At 39.2% G+C, this 19619-nt stretch overlaps 1 protein-coding gene across 4 annotated transcripts in view; it reads left to right on the top strand.

Annotated features, from left to right (window-relative positions):
• Positions 1 to 1770: 1770 nt before the first annotated feature.
• The window catches only part of VEGFA (vascular endothelial growth factor A), a 59715-nt gene continuing 41866 nt past the window's right edge, over positions 1771 to 19619 (top strand). For 3 of the 4 annotated variants that reach the window (XM_044060634.1, XM_044060652.1, XM_044060625.1), the window contains exon 1: positions 1771 to 2708. In XM_044060634.1, the coding sequence (XP_043916569.1) occupies positions 2646 to 2708 (63 nt within the window). In that variant the 5' untranslated portion in view covers positions 1771 to 2645. Of the gene's footprint in view, positions 2709 to 3478; positions 3655 to 19619 lie in introns of those variants that run through there. The other variant, XM_044060642.1, reaches the window with a different exon arrangement.

The following is a 19619-nucleotide window of genomic DNA, read 5'->3' as shown; positions in this document are numbered from 1 at the left end:
AAGATTTCATTAAACAATCTAGTTAAAAACTCCACTGCCATTTCACCTAAACACCTCCATGCTTCCACAGGTATGTCACCTGGACCAACAGCCTTTCTGTTCTTCATCCTCTTCATAGCTATCCTTACTTCCTCCTTGCTAATCCACTGCACTTCATGATTCACTTTCCACACACCATCCAACCTTCTCTCCCCCTCATTCCAGCCCCTCAAAGTACTCTTTCCATCTGCGCAACACACTCTCCTTGCTTGTATGTTTCCCTCATTATCCTTTATCACCCTTACCTGCTGCACATCTTTACTAGCTCGGTCCCTCTGTCTAGCCAATCGGTACAGATCCTTTTCTCCCTCCTTAGTGTCCAACCTTTTATACAACTCATATTAATTCATTAAAAGATCTTCTTTAGAAGTAAAACCAGCATATTTTAACCATCCTATGACCTTCCTAGTTGAAGTTGTTACTAAGCCATTAGTATGTGTTCCACATTTTGCCCATTTGTCCCACGTTATGAAGGCGAGTGCTCCTCATTTTGGAGATGGAAGGTTGAGAGCTATGATTACAATTTAAAAGTAAGATATGCATGGTAATAATTTTGGTATTTGTTTATTTATTCCTTTATGCCTTTTTTTCTGAAATACAGTTGGTTGGTTATTATACGCAACTAGTACCCAAAATTCCGTAATCAAGTCTCTAATGCAATTTTGCACGTTTTTTTTTACTTGTGTAGCTGAGCGGTGGTATCCTACCGTCCTACCTAAAGTGGGAGGAGCTGTGTGGTTGGTACGCAAATTATTTGTCTTTTGCCTGATGCACTTAAAGTGCCTTTGCCCAGATTTTATATGGAAGCTGACGGAAAGTGTACCCAATTACAGAACATTCCTCATTTTGGGTCTTGGGAAGCTCATTTTTTTTTTTAAGTTCCACATTGTAAGGTATGTATCATATTCAGTGTTAGGATTTTTAACTGATGTACATGATTAATGGAATAATATGATTTGGTACTATTTAATGAACTTTTTAAACTGAAAAATGCCAACTATTCTGTGAGATTCCTATACTTGAAGTTGTTAGTAAGCCGTTAGTAGGTGTTCCACATTTTCCTAATTGTTCCACCTTATGAGAGCTAATGCTCCTCATTCTGGAGATAAAAGGTTGGGCACTGCTGTAAAACAGTAGCTCCCCGATTGTTATCCAGGCACACACACGAAAAAAGGTCTTGTTTACAATAATGTAATTTTATATGTGACTAATTTTAAAGGAAAGCGCTATCATTTTAAACGTACGGGGTTAATTTTGCCGTACGCCACACAGGCATGGTGGAACATGGGCATGTGTGCATAGTAAGGCCTACCACTCAGTGACACTGACTATACATACTTCAGTTGTTCGGTAGTGAAGCTGAGATGCTACCTTTGGCCTTTCCCATAAAAATGCACAAGCCCATCTCACTGGCTTCAGAATATGTGCCAAAGTCATAAAATGCATAACAAACTCAGAAACGGCAAATGTATTAAAACACGGATGGTATTCGTTTTATAACTCTTTTGCTTGTATCGGACACTATGCCTATTCCCTTGGCATGTCCAGTTTGTCACAAGAACACGATCAATACAAATGCAAAAGCGCTATACGAATTTAAAATAGACGTTTACCTCTTTTATTATCCGGAACACGTGACATGCAGGGGTGTGTAGAGGGAGGGCATGTTTTAGCTCCGCCTTGAGATAGTGACAAGCCTTCCCCCACAGGATTCGTCCTCAGTAGTGAGCTGGGGCCGATCACTTGAGCATGCATGTTGCAGTTATCTACAACACACATGTTGTAGGTAACTAAAAATCTATTTTAGGAAAATCTTGTGAGACGCTTCGTAGTAGCACTAACAGAACTTCAGAATATTACTGGAACGCAATCGACTATTTTCGTTTGCAAAACCAAAAGATAATCAGCCCTCACCTGCGAACTGCAAGATCTGAATAGTGAGGTAGAAAGAAGCTCAAACTCGCTTTCTGTAAAAGCCGGCTTCCTTCTCTCGGAAACCCTAGCCACGCTTTTAACGTTGTCAAAGGTTTTGCGTGCCATAGCTAAATTATTTTAAATGAGATCGTGGGGATACTTTTGCATTAGGTAGAATCTGGTCATCAAGAACTTTGGAATAAAGATACAGAATGGATTGAAAAAAGTTAATAACTGAAGGTTATTGGCTGGTCTATAAAAGGCAATATATATTACAAAAGGAGCCAGTGGATGGGCTCCCCAAAAGTGCCTAGCTGAGATTTTTGTACTTTCTTGTTAAGACATACACCTCCAGTTTAAAGGGTTTACGCCGCTTTGAATCTTCTCGTGAACCTCTAGCATCCGGTACAGGGGAGACCATGAAGCCGTCGTAGCTTTGGATCTGCAGTGGATTTGTAAGGAGACGTTGCTAGTATCAAAACCGCAAACTGCACTGAACCTACATACCAGAGGCGCGCTGTCACCACTCCTGGGCTGCTCTTTGTTGGATTTCTGATCACTACATCCAAGTGCTGCTGCCTAGTGCCCAGAAATAATTTTGGGGGGATTTTCTGCTCTATACTTCTTGAAGCAAGCGGGTTCAATTCCCACAGCCCACCAGCTTCAGCACCAGCACCTTTTCCGTCCTCATCATGAACATTTGTGTGGTGGCCTTTGAATTGGTGCTGACGGGGCTTTTCATTTTCTGTGCTAACGTAAGCTGTTTTGTTACTTAAGCTTTCACAGCATTTGATTGCAACTTGTATAATGTCTTATTCGACTGTTGTTGGTAGTAGTATTAAGAATTATGATTTTGGCATAGGGGTGTATTTTTTCTCCTATGATTAGCCTTGTTCTACTTAGATTGTGGTTTTCTTCATAATTGTAGGCATTTTAAAGGCACTTAAGTAACTGAACTTGCACATACAGAAATTCCTTATTACAGATTGTGTAGGAACTGGTGCATGAAGACCTTCAGTCCTGAGAATCTCTGCTGTGATTTCTAGAAAAAGACAGTGCTACGATGTCTAATGCATACAAGCCGAGGTTACGTTTCAAGATATAAGTATATATTTTTCTGACCTCAGATTGAACATCTTGGTCAGGTTTGCAGGTTCTACTCACAACCACATGTGCAAACTTAAAAGAAAATTATTTCCGTGCCATCTGGTTTCAGTAGCTGGCTGCTGACGATTACTTGGCGTTTTCTTATATACGCCTTTCAGTTTCTGTCTTCACTTAGATGCAGTATTTCCAGTGTCACTGTTTTTGTACTTATGCATTTATACGTGTAACTATAACAGCTGTTTATTTTACACTTATTATATCCGAGAACTTAAAAGGGCAGTAAGCCATTTTGTGCTTGGTTGGTTATGTTAGCATTTGAAATTTCATCATTATTTCAACCGAGGGTTTGCTGATTGGAGGAAAGGGACCCCGGCCTACAGTGACGCGCGTATTAGAGTGGGGGTGGGGGAGTGGATGCATGGTGCCGGTGTGACAGCAGTGCATGCCGTGTTATAATTATCTGCACGGCCGTGTATTTGTAGTTTTGTCTTTAATGCTACTTTTAAACATAAACCGTAACAGTCTTGTATGTGCGTATTGTAGAGATGTGTGCGGTTGCACGCTGAGGAGTCCGAAAGCTCTTATCAAGTACCAGTAAGTAATGCTTGAGCCGCCTGGCAGTGTGATGTGTGCCTCTTGGAAAGTGAAATCAAATGATGAGGTAGGGTATGCATAACGCAGTAAAATAGCACATCGTGTATTTTGATTGTCATTAAAGATCACCTATATTTTGCTAGACGAAAGAAAAGACAACTTGTGGTGAGAAGGGGAAATTTGCACCTGTCCGAATGTCACCGGAATTGTCAAAGTACAAAGATGATGGGACCGGGCACGATTCATTGTTTTTAAATGGACTTGCTTCTTTTAGTTGCAAAGGAAATATAAAACAACTGAAACTACACGGGTTACTGCTAAGTGTTGCATCATTTCACTGGGTGAATGAACTTGACGATGATTTCCTTCAGTGTCATTTTATAGTGATTTAAAAGAATTTGAAATGAAATAAAAATGGTATGGTACCTGCTGAGAAGTGTAGTGTCATGGAATATGGCGGCAGACTGATAAAACAGTTTTATGCAAGTTGGGTGGTATGCTTTTCAGGCGTTCAGTGAATGGAAAACTACTCTCGTGGAATTAGACATTGCCATAGATACTGGGGAGGGGGAGGGTAGAGGGACAGCAACGAGAGGAAGGGGGCATAGTGGCATGTGTAGATGTGATTAGAATGGTAATGGAGTTAGTCCAGCACACACTTTAACTTGCTATCTGTAGGCCTTCCACTCCCAGCCAGTGAAAGCCACCACAAAATCGTTCCAACTTATCTCACGCTGTCGCTGATTTTTTAGGGTCGTCTCTGAGTCTAGCTTAAAAATTGATATTCCCTTCTTAAAATTTGATTCTTCAGGAGAAACTTGTGGTTGCTATCAACAAATAATGTTAGTAAAGTGACTTGACTTCTTTTAATTTAGAAAATGCTGATTAATCAAAGCTTCTTATATAAACTTTTAAGACCAGTATTGCTAATATTTAAACAAAAAGACCGCCTGTTTTAGGACAGTTGTCCATAATTATGTAGTCAACCTCTTGAGAAAATATGGTGAGAACTATGGATCCAATCCCCATGTTTTTATTTTTTGCATTATTAACTTGAAATGTTGACAAATAAAGGGATGTGAACTGACATCCATTTTGAAGTAAAACAAGTCGTTATAGAGACTGTCATTACTGAGTTTAATTCACTACATGGGGGGGGGGGGGGGGTCGGAACAAAATGCTGTGCTAAAATCATAACCTGGGATGGTTAAGAGGTATGCCCCAGCCATACTTCTTTTTGGCCTGTGCTAGCAGACTACCCGATCAGATGCAGCAATCCATTCCGGTTTAAAAGCATAACCGTATTTTCTCTTTTTCGCTGTCACTTTTTATTTAGCTCGGCTTAGTCTTCATTTCTATAATTTTGCTGTGTGTTATTAGAAGTAATGTATAATTTACGCCCGCTAAATAGCGTCAAATACAGGCACTTTTTATATAAAGTATATTTCTCTGTTGTCCCTGAGTCTTATGGACGTCCCAGATTTTGATTGACTCAGTGTTCTGTCCCTCTTTAAAAAAGTCTGAAACTTGTTGAGTAAAGCTGGTGGAATACAGTCAAAATAAAGGTAATAATTAAAATGTGATACGTATTTGTCTTCATGGAATTATTAGTCTGTTATTATGCCAAACGTTAAAGTTAGTAGCAGCAGCTGATTCTAGATATAAACCCTTGAGTCCCGTTTTTATTTTTTTGCGAACAGCCCTTGTCACTTATACTTAAGCAATGGACACGTATGCTACTAAATGCCCCTCATCGCGATGAAGTTTGGATGAAAACTGCACACTGTGGCGCCGCAGTGTTGCTAAGTGTGTGCGCGCATGTATTTCCGTGGGAGTATGTGTGTTTGTGTTCTTCCGTGGGTTGTCGCCTGTTCGTGTATAGTCTCTATTGCGTAATTCTACTGCGTGATTGGGCAGGCTATTGCCGCCCCCCAATCGTAATAGTTAAAAACGGGTGTCAAAATTAACGAATTGAGGAGCATTGCCTCAAAGAAATAAGACAAGTGCAGCGTTTTATGCCCCCCCCCCGTAATTCCTAATGTGGGCGCTAGCATGCGCTGGTTTTGACAGCATAGTGTTGGTAATCCCAGTGTATTAGTTTTAAATCTTTCACTCTTCATCAAGAAGATTTAACATTAAAAAACTGGTCCAGTGAACAACAATTTGGACTGGTGACCCCGACAAGCATTTGATTTTACTGCGTATTTACAATCGCAGACTTCCGGGCACGACTTTAAATAGAAGGTGAAGGGTTCGAGACTGGTTACACACTAACCTTTTTACGACGCAGACTTGGAGTGCGTACCATACAAGTCAGCTGTCATGATTTTCCCCCTCTCGAATTCAGCATTGCTTTCTTTTTAAACGGAGTAGATTTTTCCTCAGAAGGTTAACAAGTTCATTTATGTCTTGAGCCAAGTGGGCTTTTTTGAGGGGGGGGGGGGCTTCGGGTAATTACCTAATCTGTTTCGCAAAGTTATAAAAAATAGAAGTACGGAGATTCAGGCGGTCTTTTGATGGTGGTATCTGTCAGGTCACTAATTCATAGAGATCTGCTAGAATACTGTGGCGCAGCACAGTGTGTTTCTTACGGATGAATATTCTTGAAGACTTGAAAGATTCCCCTTAAGAGAGACGAGTCTGGGAGTAGGCAGCGTTCTTCTTCTCATACCACCACCCTGCAACTTTCTGGCACACAGTGAACCGGATATTTTAAGCTCATTTCGTTGAAAAGCACTGTAATTGTTGAAATATAACTTCGCTCATCCCTTTTATTGTATTTGACTTCCTTTTATGTATTCCTGATATTAGTCTACATGAGGCCTGAGTTACTTTTGTTGACTGGGCCAAGTTGACTGTGAAGGTGACTGACAAGGACATTAGAAACACACATAATTAAGAAATGCCTTGTCTCCTTTTCCAGTACTCCAATCAGAACACTGAGTTTTACAGTAACAGTCTGATACTGCTGGGGGAAGGACTGGGATGACTGTCTAATTCTGTCCGTTGTACATTTTGGAATTAAATTTAATTGGTAACAATGGTATATGGCAGTGCCAGTGAGTCATAAATATACTGAAGGAGTGTGCTAGAAGGAACTCTATATAGCAAAATGTTATTGTAGATGAATCGATGTCTGTGTAACTTGCTAATGTATGCATTTATTTTTTTATCTTTGTTGGGAGGGGGTGGCTTGCTTACCCAGCTGAGAGAAGGTACAAATTCTCATACCAGAAGTTACAAGCTGTCTACTTATTTTATACGTATGTGTGTGCTATCTAGTGTATGTACACAGAAGCAGTCATGACATTTGTCAAACGCAAATGTTTGAAAAATAGAACATTAAACACTTTTTTTTCCCTTGGGGGACAAGCCCTCCTACACCCCTACCCCACACACTACCACTGTGTTAATTATAATACAGCTATATATACAGTCAAGGCATCTAAACTGAATGCAGTCTGAAATCTTTGTATATCTATGTTTTCCAGACATATGTATGCAATATACTTATATGTATTTGTTTAATCTTTATATTCATATTTATTGTATTTTATTTGACATTTGGTAACCAGAAAAGTTTGACTGGGTTAAAGTTTACCAATTTTCAGTGGAGGCCTGGGGAGAAAAGCAAGTACCATGTAACAGTATAGCAGAGAAACAAATTGATAGTTTTGGATAGACAAAGAATGAGGGAAGAAAAAACATATATTGTAGTTAAGGTTTACTGAAGGATAAGGTTTGGAAGGAGGGTAAAGCAGGAGGGGTAGTTGGGTCAAGAGTAAGTACTGTAATACAATTCAGAACAACAGGAGGGTAGTAAGTTGAGTCAACAGTAAGTCCTGTGATGTGTTCATAGGTGTGTAATAGGCTAATGGCCCTGGAGCCTTTACAAGCCTAGCCCATAGGATTACCCTGGCATCATGCCACACGACCTTAGTTCCCAGTGCCTCTGTCAAGTAGAGCCACTGGAGTGATCCCTGGGGTGAATTTTCTATTTCCCACCCACTCATCAAGATTTTTCTTGAAGACAGCCAGTGAGCCGCTCCGCTTGACATGTATGGGAAGTCTATTCATATGTTCATAGGTAGGTACTAGGCTATCAGCCCAAGGGCCTATGTAAGCCAACAAGGTTCCCTGGCTTACGCCACCCAAGAAAGTTATTTTCCTGTGCCACTGTCGAGCAGAGACACAGAAGTGATCCCTGGGGTGTATTTCCTATTTCCCATCCACTCATCAAATTTTTCTTGGAGAGTGCTAATGAATGTATGTATGAATGCATGGTATGGGCAGTCTCTGGGTTATGAACCTGTCCCTCCAGCTTGTTCTCTTGGTTGTGGTAATGAGGTTGAGGTCTCTGGAGCGTGTAGTGCGGAGGGATTGGGATATGTGAATAGTGATGAGTACTAAGATGGTATAAGCATAAGCAGATCCAGGAATTGGGCAGATGTTCTATTAGTCGGGATTTGAAGGCATAGTAGTGAGGTATCAGTCTGATTGGTTCATGACTACTGTTCCAGGTCTTGTCAACACAGTGTGAATACAGACAAACACCATTTGACCTTTGAAGTTTCTAAATAGATAGGAGATGCTTGTGAGAAGAACACAAGTCACGAGATGGAAGATAATGTCAAAGTAGTATAGAGGTTATTTGTGAAAATGAGGAATTGTACAGTATTTTGTGTGTTAACATTAGCTGATTAAGAGTCAGCAGGAGGGGGAGTTTGAGACAATTTGGGGTTTTTGAGTGGAGAGCAGTGGTCTGATTTGAGGGGCTGAACAGTGGCAAACTTAGCCATTTTATGTATAGCATTAACTGAGTTTTACTTTAAGGGAAGAGTGAAGATTAGTTAGTGTAGGAGGAGCATATAGAAGGGATGGTAAGAGATAAGGGGTGGCAAGAGCTACTTTTGTGGAGCTGGTGATGAATGTTTTAGCTCTATGCAACATGCCCAGTGTTTGATGGGTCTTTCTTCAGCTGTTATTAATATGCAGTCAAACTTAAGGTTGTTGACAGTTGTTACAACAGCTTGGTGTGTGAGACAAGATCTATTACAGTATTGTTGAGAGAAGTAATTGTAAAGTTGGAGTTATTAGGGGAAAGTTGTTTTAGGTAAGAATAACAGAAGTTTGGATTGAGTAGGAGATGGTTATTGGTGAGCTAGGACTCAATGGAATTGAATGCAGTTTGAGTTATATTTTGAAGTTTGGTAAAATTGTTAGAGGAGCAGATTAAAGCGGAGTCGTTGATCTATTGCATAAGGGTTGCTTGTTTAGTGGAAGTGTGGAGATGATTGATAAAAATGTTGACGAGGAGTGGACCCAGAACTGAGTCTTGAGGTACCCCAGTGCTGACTGGTAAATAAGGAGAGAAATTGGAATTCCATTTAACTGGTTTATATATGTTGGAGAGAGAACTGGTGAACTATTGTAAGGTAGTTTAGGTTAAGCCAAGAAAGGATAGTTGGGACAAGAGTTTGGGCTGAGAAACAGTGTCAAAAGCTTTAGATCGATCCAAAAATAGAGATGAGACAAAGTTACCTGTAGCTCGAGCTTTGACTGCATCAGTGAAGGATAATAGAGCTTTGGTATTACTATGTGCAGGCTTGAATCCATTTTGGGTAGGAGAAAGACGTTTATTGTCAAGTAGGTATTGAAGAAACTGTTTGTGGATACATTTTTTTAGAATTTTGGAAGGAGAAAGAATAGCTGTAGGTCTATAGTTAGATATTTCTATGGAAGTGCCAATTCGTGGAGAAGAAGGATGAAGAACTTTTCCACAGGGTGGAGACATAGGCTTCCTTAGTAGATTATTAGTGAGTGTAGAAACTGGGTAGGCTATTGAGTCAACTGACATTCTTAGATATTCATTAGGAAGATCATCAGCAGAGGGAGAACAAGGTTTGAGTTTGCTCAGTAGGGATTTAAAAGAATGTGGGTACTGGTTGTAGGGAAAATGTGGAGATGCAGCTAGTAGGAGGGCGAGAGAGTGGCAGGTGATTCTGAGAAATTGTTAGTAATGGAAGCTATGCTGTTGATGAAATAAGAATTAAACTGAGATGCTATATCAGAAGAAGTTCTGCCACTGAAGGGTAAATAGGAAGAATGATTTCCAAGGTATAAAATTTTATGGATTGTTTGCCAGAATCCTGTTGGACTAGTTTTGTGCTGATCCTGTGGGTTTGTGTAGAATCTTTTTTTTTATTTTTAAGTTATTTCTTTACTAGATTATGCAATTCTCTAAAGTGTTGTAGATTTTCTTGTGCCTTCTGCTTTGAGTAGCACCCAGCCTTATCCCTTTTTTTGCATAAGGGATCTGGTATTGACAGCCAGGGAGAATAGTTAGTTTTGACTATTTGTTTCTTTCTGACAGGAGCCAACCTGTTGCGTTTAGGAATATAGAGTTGAATTCTTCGACTGCTGAGGGGCAAGTATTTAAGGAAAGACCAGCTAAGAGTATTTAATATATTTGTAAAAGTCTGAGGGTTGAAGTGGGTTAAGTTGCGTACTGTCCTGTAAGTATGTTTGCACGGGTGAGTGACAGGTCTAGTTGTGCAACTAGGGTGGTGATTGCTACTAGAGTCTGGCAGTATTTCCAACTGAATAAAATTGCTTTGGTGGGAGACCAAAACTCAGTCTATAATTGACCATTCTTGGTATGATGAGTTGGTATAGGTTGGGTGAATTATGAGTTATGAAAAGCCAAAAGAGGTTAATGCTGTTTGCAGGGAATTAGGAGTTAAGTTTCTGCCAGTCGATGTTGACATCACTTAATATTGCAGTTTCTAGAGAAATATTGGTTGACATCCAGGATAGGATATCTTCAAGAGTTGATAGATTGTTGCCATGGGTATTTGCAGTGCAATAATGTAGAGGATTTTATGATTATTTAAGTTAAGATAGGAGATAATAAGTTTGGATTTGTCAAAGGAAGGTATAGGATGATTATGAGACGTTAAAGAGATGGAGTTTGGATAGAGTATGGCTACACCACCTTCTTTTCTTTTGATTCGGTCAGCTCTGAGCATACTGAAACCTGGGAGAAGTACGTCTGTGTGGTTTGAACCAAGTTTCAGTAATTACTAATATATCAGGGGATTGTAGGGTTATCCAAGCATGTAATTCGGTCACTTTATTGCAAAGACTACTTATATTTTACATATTTTCTAACACCGTTGGTAAAACCTGGAACTCTCTTCCCAGCGACCTAACCTCACTACCATCACTTACGCAATTCAAAATCAGGCTTAAATCCTACCTTAAAACACATTGGCTATGCACCTGTCTTAACCCAGACTAACAACTCTTGTCTTCTCACTAAATTTCTAAATCTTAATGTCTGCATAATCTACCTGCATACTGGAATCCAGAAGCTGAACTTGTCTTTTAACTAATTTGGACTATCTCTTATATCTTAATATCTCTCTTTGTCACTCTAGTATCTTATGTTAACACACCTCTTTCTAGCATGTTCCTGTACTGTACTTATTTACTTACTTTTTACCCAACTATTTATTTCAATATGTTCTTTTTTGCATAAAATAGTTAAATTGTATATAGTACTTCTATTTCTTAAACTGTGAATTTATTTACTGTTTTTATTTGATTAACGTCATACATTGTTTTGTACTCTCGAGGAGCTTTTCTCCCCGGGCCTCTGCTGAAAATGGATATGTATCCAGCTGGACTAGCCCGGTCAACAAATGTAAAATAAAATAAAATAAATAAATAAAAAAATTTATTGTGTGATGCTGGAGTTTGGGTTAGGGATGGGGAGGCTGTGAAACTGGGACCTGGATTAGGGTGAATGTCACTACAGAGTAGCAGAAATTTGAAGAATACATAGGAAAGGAAGGATTTAATTTTGGACATACCAGTATGTAGTGGTAAGCTCTACTGCCTGCAGTACCAGTTCTCACAAAGAGGAGGAGCTGTGCTGTCAGATGAAGGTAGAAAGTTTTGGGAAGTGTAAGGCCCGTATACATAAAGCAGTATTTGGTTTATAGAAAATCTTATATTTCAGTGGCTGCAGCAACTGAAATACACTGCTTTGTCATGTCAGGAGTGGGAAATCCTTGCATGACAGAGTTTTAACCTGTCATGCATTTTTTTTTTCTTTAAGTCTGAAATGTTTCTTTGGTGCCTTACAGCTTTTATTCTTTTAGATATGACACCTGCATATGTGGTTATGATGATGTCTGATCTGATTAATTCGCTCTTTTGTTAATTCACCCTCTATCACTTGATTTTAACTTTGTAACTTTTTACTTATTCAGAGCCATAGGAAAAGCAGACCCTATCCTGTCAAGCAGGGGCTATGTTAGGGCAAGATCGCAGTATCACATACACACACACACACACACACACATACACACACACACGTGCACACATACATGCAGACAGTGTAAAGGCCTGCAGATTCACCTGATTAACATTTCTTTGCACATGGGAGGAAACCAGGGTACCCAAGCCAAGGAATATACCAAAGAGCCAGGAGCTATGAGGCAGTGATTACTAACTACTCAACTACTGTTCAGAAGAATTAAAATAGATGCCACGGCAACAGGCCAAATGCATGTTTTTACCATGCAATTAGCTGTTTGTACAATTTTTCATCAGTCGATCTTAATATGTTTTCAGAAGCTATGTGTGGGTCTATTTTAGGGAAATAATCTTGAGCTCATAATGAAAATCTAGCAGAATATTACTTTTAATGTGGATGCTCCATGGCAAGGAGTTACTTGTTTTACTACTACTGTGATGTTACATTGACCAGCAGGGCAATCTTCATGTAGGCCAACTATCTTCCACAATGGTATTGGATGTTAACTCTTGCCTCTTGATGATGCATCTGTAGCTGGAAAACCTTTGTGGAGGAAGAAGGCACTGTGTGACATCCCACTCTGAAATGATGTCCCTTTTATTCTCAAATCAGTTGCAGGAAGGAAATGCTAATAGGTAGTTCTGGTGGTGATTTAAGAAAATTGTGTTATTCATCAATGAGTGCATCACTTTTTATGTGGCTGCATGGTGTTTGGTGCGCAGTTTTCATGGCCTGGGAAACAAGTGTCAGGGCAAACACAATGTGTGTGGGAGTGTATAGCCAATCATCCAGCATGCGTTTTGGGAGGTGGATGACACTGGAGCACCCCCCACCCAAAAATAAAAACACCTAGGCATAAGGAGAACATGCAAATGCCACACGGACAATAAGTAAGAAGATAAAATTAAACCATGAATCCTGGAACTGAAAAGTGAAGAATTTACTAAAAAGCCACCGTACTGCCTAGATATGCAATGCTTTTAATATGTAAGGAAAGGGGGGAAACGTTTTTGAAAAGTAACACAGTACCTAATCAACGTATGACTACTTTTGTCCTTGTGTTTGTGATATTACAGTTTAAAAAATCCCTATTGGAGGAGCCTATATTTTCTTTAAAAAATTATATCATTTTGTATGTTATAAGCTTGACAAAATCTGTTCATACATGGTGTGAGACCTTGCATTTTTTCTGATGGATTTAGTTAACAGTAACCTTAAATAGACATTTTTAGGAACATTATGCTTTGTTGCTGTTAAAGCAAGAGCACCCTCAGTTGTTCAGTCTCCTGATTAAAGCTTCTTTGCCTTTTCAATTAATATTGGCTTTAATGTTAGCACATAGTGTAAACATTTGATTTTTTTTTCCTCCTCTGACATTGCTGTTTTCCTCAAATTAATATTACCGCTGAAAAGCGGCACTTGTGCTTAGCGGATGTTTTGCTGTTTACAAAAGTAACAGAAGTCATCAGCTTTTTCCTTAGGAAGAACTTAAGTTATGGTTAAAGTATCAGTGAAATTCTTGTTTCATTCTGTCTTCAGTGTTTTTCACCCGAATCAACCTGTGTTTAGTTATATTGTGATTAGAAAAGGCATTACTAAGGGTACTATTTGCCCAGAAGTTTCCAGCTCAGAGGTGTTGGAGGGGTGTCTGGCATTGAAGCACTTTATAGTCTTAGATGTATCTTTGACAAAGATATCTGATCAGAGCTGGCATAAGAATAATAGATTGTCATGGTGTTTAACACCTCTGGATGGGTAGTTACAGGTGCATCTACTTTGTCTGCAAAGGAAAGTAAAATATGTATGCTGCAGAGTGGAAAATAAGTTTTGCGTGTTTCCTTTTCCTTTGGTAAAGCTGTATTTACAGGCACTGGAGATGGCAGTGCAGCAGTGCTTCAGTAGTACTTGTAGTATCATGTTCTAGAATGATGTGTTTGCTGACGTGCAGGGAACTGCGTATTTACATTGGAGAATGAAAGGGCTGCAGTTCTTGGACTCTGAAATCTGACAAGTTGTGTGGAAACTGTCTGTGATAGGCTGAGACTAATTCATGCCACTTCTCAATCCCTTAAACTGTAGTCATGCATGTGGGTGGGGCTAACTGATGACTAACATGGACAAACCTCCTAAAGCATTTTACATTTTTTCTGTTTTCTGGTGCTGCTTGACGCAGTCCACTTTCCACTAAAAGTGTAGAAAGCGTCTGTAGAAGCAAGACTTCCTCATTCTGACACATGGTTAACATGAAAAAAAATGAAGTATTGGTTATTTGTTTAGCACTGGATCTTTAGATGGGAGTTACTAGGATGTAGAGCTGGCTAATAAGGAGGTAGAGCTCTTGCTCATATTTGCCTTGTGCAGAGTACCTGTCAGTTTCTGTACAAGTTAAATAACCCTTGTTGGCTCAGGCTCAGTAAACTGTGCTGATTTTCTTTCTCCCCGTTCAGTTTATTTCTTTTGTATTGCTGCTTTTTGTTCTTGCTGCCTTGCATTATAGAGTTGCGGTCTGCAGCTTTGTAAAAAGGCCAAGAAGAAATGACATGTAGGGACTTGCTGTGTTTTGTAATCTTTACCTGGCCAGGGAGAATGTATATTTTTACTGTTCCTTTCAAATATTTTTTCTTGGGAGACCATTGGGTGACTTGCGGTAGGAGTACGGATAGAAAAGTGGTTGGTCTTGCAGTGCATCTGGGTGAGGGAGAGGTACATTTGGTATTTGAAGTTGTAAATTTTTATTATTCACTCAGATTTGACTTTTTTCCATTGCTTCAACTTCCGTAGTCTCGCATTCCTTTCTGTGACGATACATTGCTACATTTCATTTTGAATTTGTATCCCTTCCTACGTACTGTGTCCTGCTCTGGAAGTTTTGTTCCTCTGCTTGTCCTCGCAGAATCTTTTGAATTTATATGTTATCTTTGAGGGATACATATCCAGCCATAAGCTAGTCTAATTTTCAAACTGCTTTTTCTTTTAGTGATGCATCTACACCTGGGTGATGGCTTTATTACATAATGCAGATAAGTATAGTATTATCAGTGCTGTGTAGGGATATATGGTAAGGTCCATGTCCCTTGAGTTATTGGCTCTTGTAACACAATAGTGTCCCTTGTCCCTTGAGCTCATGGCTCTTGTGACACAACGCAGTATTCAGTTAGTGTTTGCTGTTGACCACTGATATCACTTGACTGACATTCAATTTCTTCTATTCCTTTACCATTTGTAATTCTACACTACTCCTAAGGTATACTTTTTAGGGACTGGGTCCTCACTGTAACGTATTAGCTTAATATCCATTTTCACTGAAAAGTGAACTCCCCTTTATTGCCTTTGCTGATTGTTTGAGGTTCCTGTACAAATTATCTGGAAGAGGCCTAACAAATCTTCCATTAGGATGTTTGACATTCTACATGTAGATGTTGGTGACTGTTACATGTAGGGGTGGCTTTTAGAGTGTACAAGTTAGTTGAAGATAAACAGCTTACGAAGTTTGATAAGGTACAGCCCAGTTCTGCCAAGTAACTATTGAAGTAAACATGTTCGTTAACGTGTGGCTGGGGTAGCATAGTTGTATCATACAGTGTAACAGCTGCTTACACAGACATTTCTATAGCTATACATTTGTACATGTTTTGTGAAGCCCACTGTTATAGTTCATAAATAAGACAGGGTATGTGTGGTGTCTGGTCGGGTACATTCCTGCAGTCTGAGTTTTGCACCACCTGACATCAGTTTTAAAAATAGATACAACTTCACAGATTGCAGCAGCATAAAAGTACATGATCTGTTAACTTGGGAACTTATCTGCCTTGTTATCATGATTGTTAGTACTGCTGATTATGAACAGAACTGAGTACTTTACTTGATAGGTACTCTATTATTGGGTGGTACAATTGGACGGAAACCTTGTTACTTTCCTGTTCTATAACTTTTGTATATTTGGATTTCCTGCCTGCCTTATCTTTCAGTTTGCTGCTACTTGATTGCTACAGTTATAACTTTCTTGTTCTTGAGTCCAGTGCTCTGTGAGTAACTGCACTGATTCACTTAACCACTTTTATTGCTGTGTCTTCCTGATTGCCTACCGCAGAATCTGCAGTTTGCAGTACTCTGGATGTTTTACAGTACCCTTGCTGTGTGGCAGTACATCTCAGAGAATTGAAACTTTTTGCTGCTAATGAGCTCTTGTCTTGTAGTTATGGGTTTGATACCATTACTTTCTGCTTGGATAATTGCATGCCAAGCAGATCATTTAGTCAGACTGTTGTTATTAGGACACACTTGTAAAGAAACACCTGTGCCTAAAGCTTTATCTACTTAACAAATGAGTAAATTTACTGAACTAGAAAGCAAAATGGTTTGATGGCTGGGAGAAAAAAAAATGACCATTTGTGTGGACTCCATCTCAACAAGGAGAATACAAGTCAGTTATGCAGTAAATGTAATCTCATTGAAATTGGTTTGCCCACAAAAAGTTTTGTTGTAGCTGTTGGATATATTTTTTGAAATATGGACAAAATTTGCTGACCACATCTATGCCTCTTTATTTCCAAGACCTCCTCCTTTTGGACTTCTGTTGTATGGGACTCTGTAAATAGGCAATTAGAAAGTCATTCTGCCATTATTTGTTTAAAACTCGTATTTGTTTCCCTGAATCTTTCTGCGTGTCTTGTCTGTTTTTTCCTGTTTTTGTGGCTGCTTTTCTCATAGCAAACTCTCATTATGGAACATTGTTTTCCTTTCTACGTTATTTACAGCATGCCGTCTTTGAAAAGGATCACCAGATCCTAGCTAATTAAGTGAAGTAAATTAAAAATATTGAGCCATTGTCTTCAAGCATCTTTAATCAGACCACTTTGTAATAGCTGAACAACTCAGTCACATGTAACACTGAGAAAGGGATTGGTCCATGCTGTTTGCCAGCAATTTTTATTCATTCAGGGTCAGTCTGTTATTCAGCACAGACTCTGAAAGGGGAGGAGGGATAAGAATCCAGGGTGCTTGAATAGGACATGACATGAAGGGTGTACAGGCAAAAGTCAATCCTGTTTCAAGTGTTACAGAAGTAAACTGTGAAGTTGTAGCACCACCTACTGGCTTTTCTTTATTTATTAATTTTTGTCTGTGTGTTCTTCAAGGAATATCTTTGAGAATCACAAACTGTTTCTGTTTTTGTTTTATCGCTGTGTTACTACGGTAAATTTCACTAACTATAATTGAGCATAAAGACTCCTAAGTGAAGCATTATAGTATATGCTATCACTGTTGACTTCTATTATGCTTTAATTTTTTCCCATGAGTGATATTACGTAATTTCATATTTCAAGTGGTTGCCATTTATGATGTGCATACAGTTGTCTTTGTTTGACTTCAGGAGCATTTGTGATAGATTTGTTATTGTTTAACCGCTTTACAGTTTAAATATTGACTAAGTTCAGCTATTGAGCATGGTACAGTAGACACCTTGTAGGCATGACCCAAGCCAAAGGCATGTAAGAAATTTTAAACTGTGGATTGTATGCACTTAATGACATTTGTGAGTCCCTATTTGTTTCAGAGATATACAAACTTAGGTTGAAGTCTATTAGTGTGAGTATGCTTGTGTTAATTGTTAATATTTACAGGTTGCTGAAAAGAGGGAAATTTTGAGTATGGATTTTTTTTCCTTTTCAAGTCATCAAGACATTCTGTAGTTACCAGAGCTATCATTTTGTCTTTACCGGTGTTTGGGTGCAGAAAAAAAATAATTGCCCAACTGTATGCTGAGAGTAGAGGATGAACATTCAACATTGCTTCTTACAGAGAAGTAACTGAGTCAAAACTGGAAGTAGGAATTGAAAATGACATGTTGAAATAGTGCATGAAAAATATTTAATACTTTGTCTCCTGTTTTATTTTGGTGCTGTGCACTAATTAATTTGTTCATAATTTCATGCTAGAACAGGCAACAACTTGTAGAAGGCAGTGTATTACTGTATTAAACCCACCCCCAGTAGTTTTGTGTAGAAGTGTGCATGGCCTGAGTTATTGACATGGCAAATGGTAATGATGTCGTATGCAAATGATACATGATTGACATGCCAGGCAAATTTGCTTCTTTTGTTTTTGCGAGGGGGGGCTGTGACCCCCTACATACCCCACATGGGAGGGTGTACCCCCCAAATGATATATTCCAACTCCAAGATCGCACTACATTGAGGAAAGGGTTACTCATATGCATCATGTCCCCGTCAACTGTGTACAACCATAATTTGCACACAGCATCATGGCTTTTCGTTTTGCCACTGTTCAACCTTTTTTTCTACTGTTCATGTGCTTTACAGATCCTGATATGCTTGTTACACTGTAAAGAAATAACTGCTCGCGGATGAAATACTCTTGTCTTTAATAATGATGGTGCTGTGTATCCATCACATTTTCCTTTTCCTTTCATTTTGTTTTTAAAATTTATTTCCTTGTAGCAGAGTGCACACCTTGCATCTTTATTAAAGAGAAGACTATTTAATCCGAACAACTGTGATTTCTTGATATTATAACTAGTTTGCAGGATCTGTATACCGCATGCTGAGAATGCCGGCAGAATATTCATGCAGACGAAGAAGACATCGACATGAGTATTCATAGATTTTCATACACGTCAACTGGTGCTTGGTGGTGGGCAGGCCTTGCTACTGTGCATCCGGGCTGTTAATGCAGTAAAGCCAAGCCTCTGAGAACTGGATGCTTTTCCTTCCGTGTATTTTCCTTAGTTTGTAGAGTTGAGTGAAATTTAACTTAGATTTTGACTTTGTGTACTGACCTTGTACGCAGAATTGTGCAGTGTCATTCCAACTGCGTATGCGGTAGTGAATCAGTAGATCCCTTGTTAAAGTTTGGGGCAAAAGTGCCAAGAAATGTCCCAAATGTTTAATTTGCTATCTGCTGCCAAGTCATGGAACTTAATGAGTTGCAGTCTGGATGAGAGAGATGTTCTGTAACCCCCTGTTAAGGAAAGGGTGTGGGGTGCTAGGCTTAGGTTGTAGACTCTGGGAAGAATTTAAAAATGAAATGTTATTTATTAAATGTAAAAAAAAAAAGAATATAACGGGAACTGTTTTGTTTATGTCAAGGAGCGGATGCTGGTAGAGTAAACACTTGTATTTGTAGGCTGGACACTCCCGTTTGAGTAGGTAGTGAAGGGTCTATTAACCTAAAAGTGTAGTTGCATTTCAAGATTATTCCAGAAATTAAAAGTAATGGGAGTGATGGTCACCAATTCATGTACTGTGAATGAGATTCAGTGTTACAAAAAGGATTGTGTGTAGGGGATCTGGGGTCTATATCACATCAGCGAACGCTGATATATCGAACTTCAAAGTCCAGAAGCTGAAAACAGCGAAGGAACGGGTCAGCAAATTTTTTTTTCTCGGGGGGAAAAATTTGCTGGGCCGTTCTGGGCTTTGCTGTTTTCTCCACTGTGGTGTAATCTCAGAGTTGGTATATTTAAGTTGGCGGGGGGGTTGACTGTATCCCTGGGAAAAATTCACTGATCCGTTCCTTCGCTGTTTTCAGATTTTGGACATTTGAGTTCGACATAACAGCGTTCGCTATTTTTAGCATTCACTGTTATGATATAGACTCGGGAATCTGATTGTGAGTGGAA

The sequence above is a fragment of the Protopterus annectens genome, chromosome 1.part0 (genome assembly GCF_019279795.1).
Source record: "Protopterus annectens isolate FY-2018-M chromosome 1.part0, PAN1.0, whole genome shotgun sequence".
Taxonomy (NCBI): Eukaryota; Metazoa; Chordata; order Ceratodontiformes; family Protopteridae; genus Protopterus; species Protopterus annectens.
Note: the sequence above shows the minus strand (reverse complement) of the source record. Positions and strands in the feature narration are given on the sequence as shown.